The 1,645-nt window shown below is 53.9% G+C and overlaps 1 protein-coding gene across 1 annotated transcript in view; it reads right to left on the bottom strand.

Annotated features, from left to right (window-relative positions):
• Tap1 (transporter 1, ATP binding cassette subfamily B member) overlaps window positions 1-1,645 on the bottom strand; it is an 11,309-nt gene that overhangs the window by 4,528 nt on the left and 5,136 nt on the right. Inside the window, exons 7-8 of the mRNA XM_005360426.2 lie at window positions 1,165-1,353; window positions 264-437 (exon numbers count right to left, since the gene is read on the bottom strand). Of these exons, the coding sequence (XP_005360483.1) occupies window positions 264-437; window positions 1,165-1,353 (363 nt within the window). The remainder of the gene's footprint in view (window positions 1-263; window positions 438-1,164; window positions 1,354-1,645) is intronic.

Genomic DNA, 1,645 nt, shown 5'->3' with positions numbered 1-1,645 from the left:
TGTCCTGCACACTCACAAGCAAGTGCACACTGTACGGTCACGTGTCCTGCACACTCACAAGCAAGTGCACACCGTACAGTCACGTGTCCTGCACACTCACAAGTAAGGGCACACCATACAATCACTTGTCCTGCACACAGCCCCCACTGCACCCCCCGAGCTTCTGCAAGAGTTTTCACTGAGAATATCCTCCTGGCTTGGTCTCCTTCCCTCCCCTATGCTTGCTCCTCTCTCCTGCCCCTCCTCTCCGGAACCCCTCCCACCTGGCGGTGCAGGTAGTGGTGATCATACTGGACCAGGGGCTGGCCGTCCAGCAGCACCTGGCCCCCTGTGGGCTGGTACAGATTCTGCAGCAGGGCAGCCACGGTGCTCTTCCCGGACCCATTGGGCCCCACCAACGCTGTCACCTTTCCAGGGTGCAGTGTGAACGTCAGGCCCTGGAGGCAGAGAAGCACATGGCAGGAGCTCCTCCAGCCTGGAGCCTGTCACTGTTCTCATGTGTACTGTGACATATTACCCAAGAGGAAACATGGGGGAATACAGAGCAATCCCTGGCCTCTGTGTGCATGGACTTCTGGGATGACGTCATGGAGGGAGAAAAGAGAGAAGCTGGGGCAAATGAATGGGCAAGAAGCATCACTGGGGAGTAAAACTGGAGGCTGAGCAATCCCAAGAAGTAGAAATAACATCTGCATCTCAAAAGGCAGCTGGAGTTGCATGTTGCCTTGCCAACTTCTTTGTCATAGGAGCTTTCTCTTAATTTTTTTAAAGATTTATTTGTTTAATTTTATGTGTATGACTACTTTCCCAGCATGTGTGCATCCATGTCATGTTCATGCCTTGCGCCCACAGAGGTCCAAAGAGGGTACAGGATCCCCCTGGAACTGGAGCAGGTGGTTGTGAGCCACCATATACATGCTGGGAACTGAACTGGGTCCTCTGCAAGAGCAGTACATACTCTTAGCCACTGAGCCACCGCTCCAGCCCCAGAAGCCTTCTCTTTGAAGCCTCCTCTTGTCATTGGTAAACCAACCTGTGCTTGGGTTGAGGTCATGTATAAACACAAGGCTCTCATCGGCACTTTTGAGGGTTAGGAAGGAGCCCTGGTACCAAGGTGGAAGAGGCAAAGGTAGGAGAGGGGGATTCAGGTTCGGTGGGCAGTACCTGAAGAACCTGAACATCGGGATGGTTTGGGTAGGCAAAGGAGACGTCCTGGAACTCGACAAGACCTTCCATGTTTAAGGGTGCCAACGACCCACTGAGTGGAGAACAAGGAGTCCGGTCCAGGTATTCAAATATCTTCTCTGAGGAGCCCACAGCCTTCTGCATCCAGGGATAGATGGAGAGCAGAACCTGCGCAGCAGAGTGGAATGTGAGTGGGGGCAGGTTGGAGCAGGAAAGCAGGTCTGACCTGACTGACAGCATTCAGTGATATGAAGAAGCAGAGAATCGTGAACCTGCACAGATGGACAGACAGAGACAGTCAGTGGCAGGCAGAGACAGCAATGGGCAGGGAGAGACAGCCAATGCCAGACAGAGACAGCCACTGGGCAGGCAGAGACAGTCAATGACAGGCAGAGACAGCCATGGGCAGGCAGAGAACAGCCATGGGCAGGCAGAGACAGCCATGGGCAGGCAGAGACAG

This window comes from Microtus ochrogaster, linkage group LG2 (assembly GCF_000317375.1).
Source record: "Microtus ochrogaster isolate Prairie Vole_2 linkage group LG2, MicOch1.0, whole genome shotgun sequence".
Classification (NCBI taxonomy): Eukaryota; Metazoa; Chordata; class Mammalia; order Rodentia; family Cricetidae; genus Microtus; species Microtus ochrogaster.
Note: the sequence above shows the minus strand (reverse complement) of the source record. Positions and strands in the feature narration are given on the sequence as shown.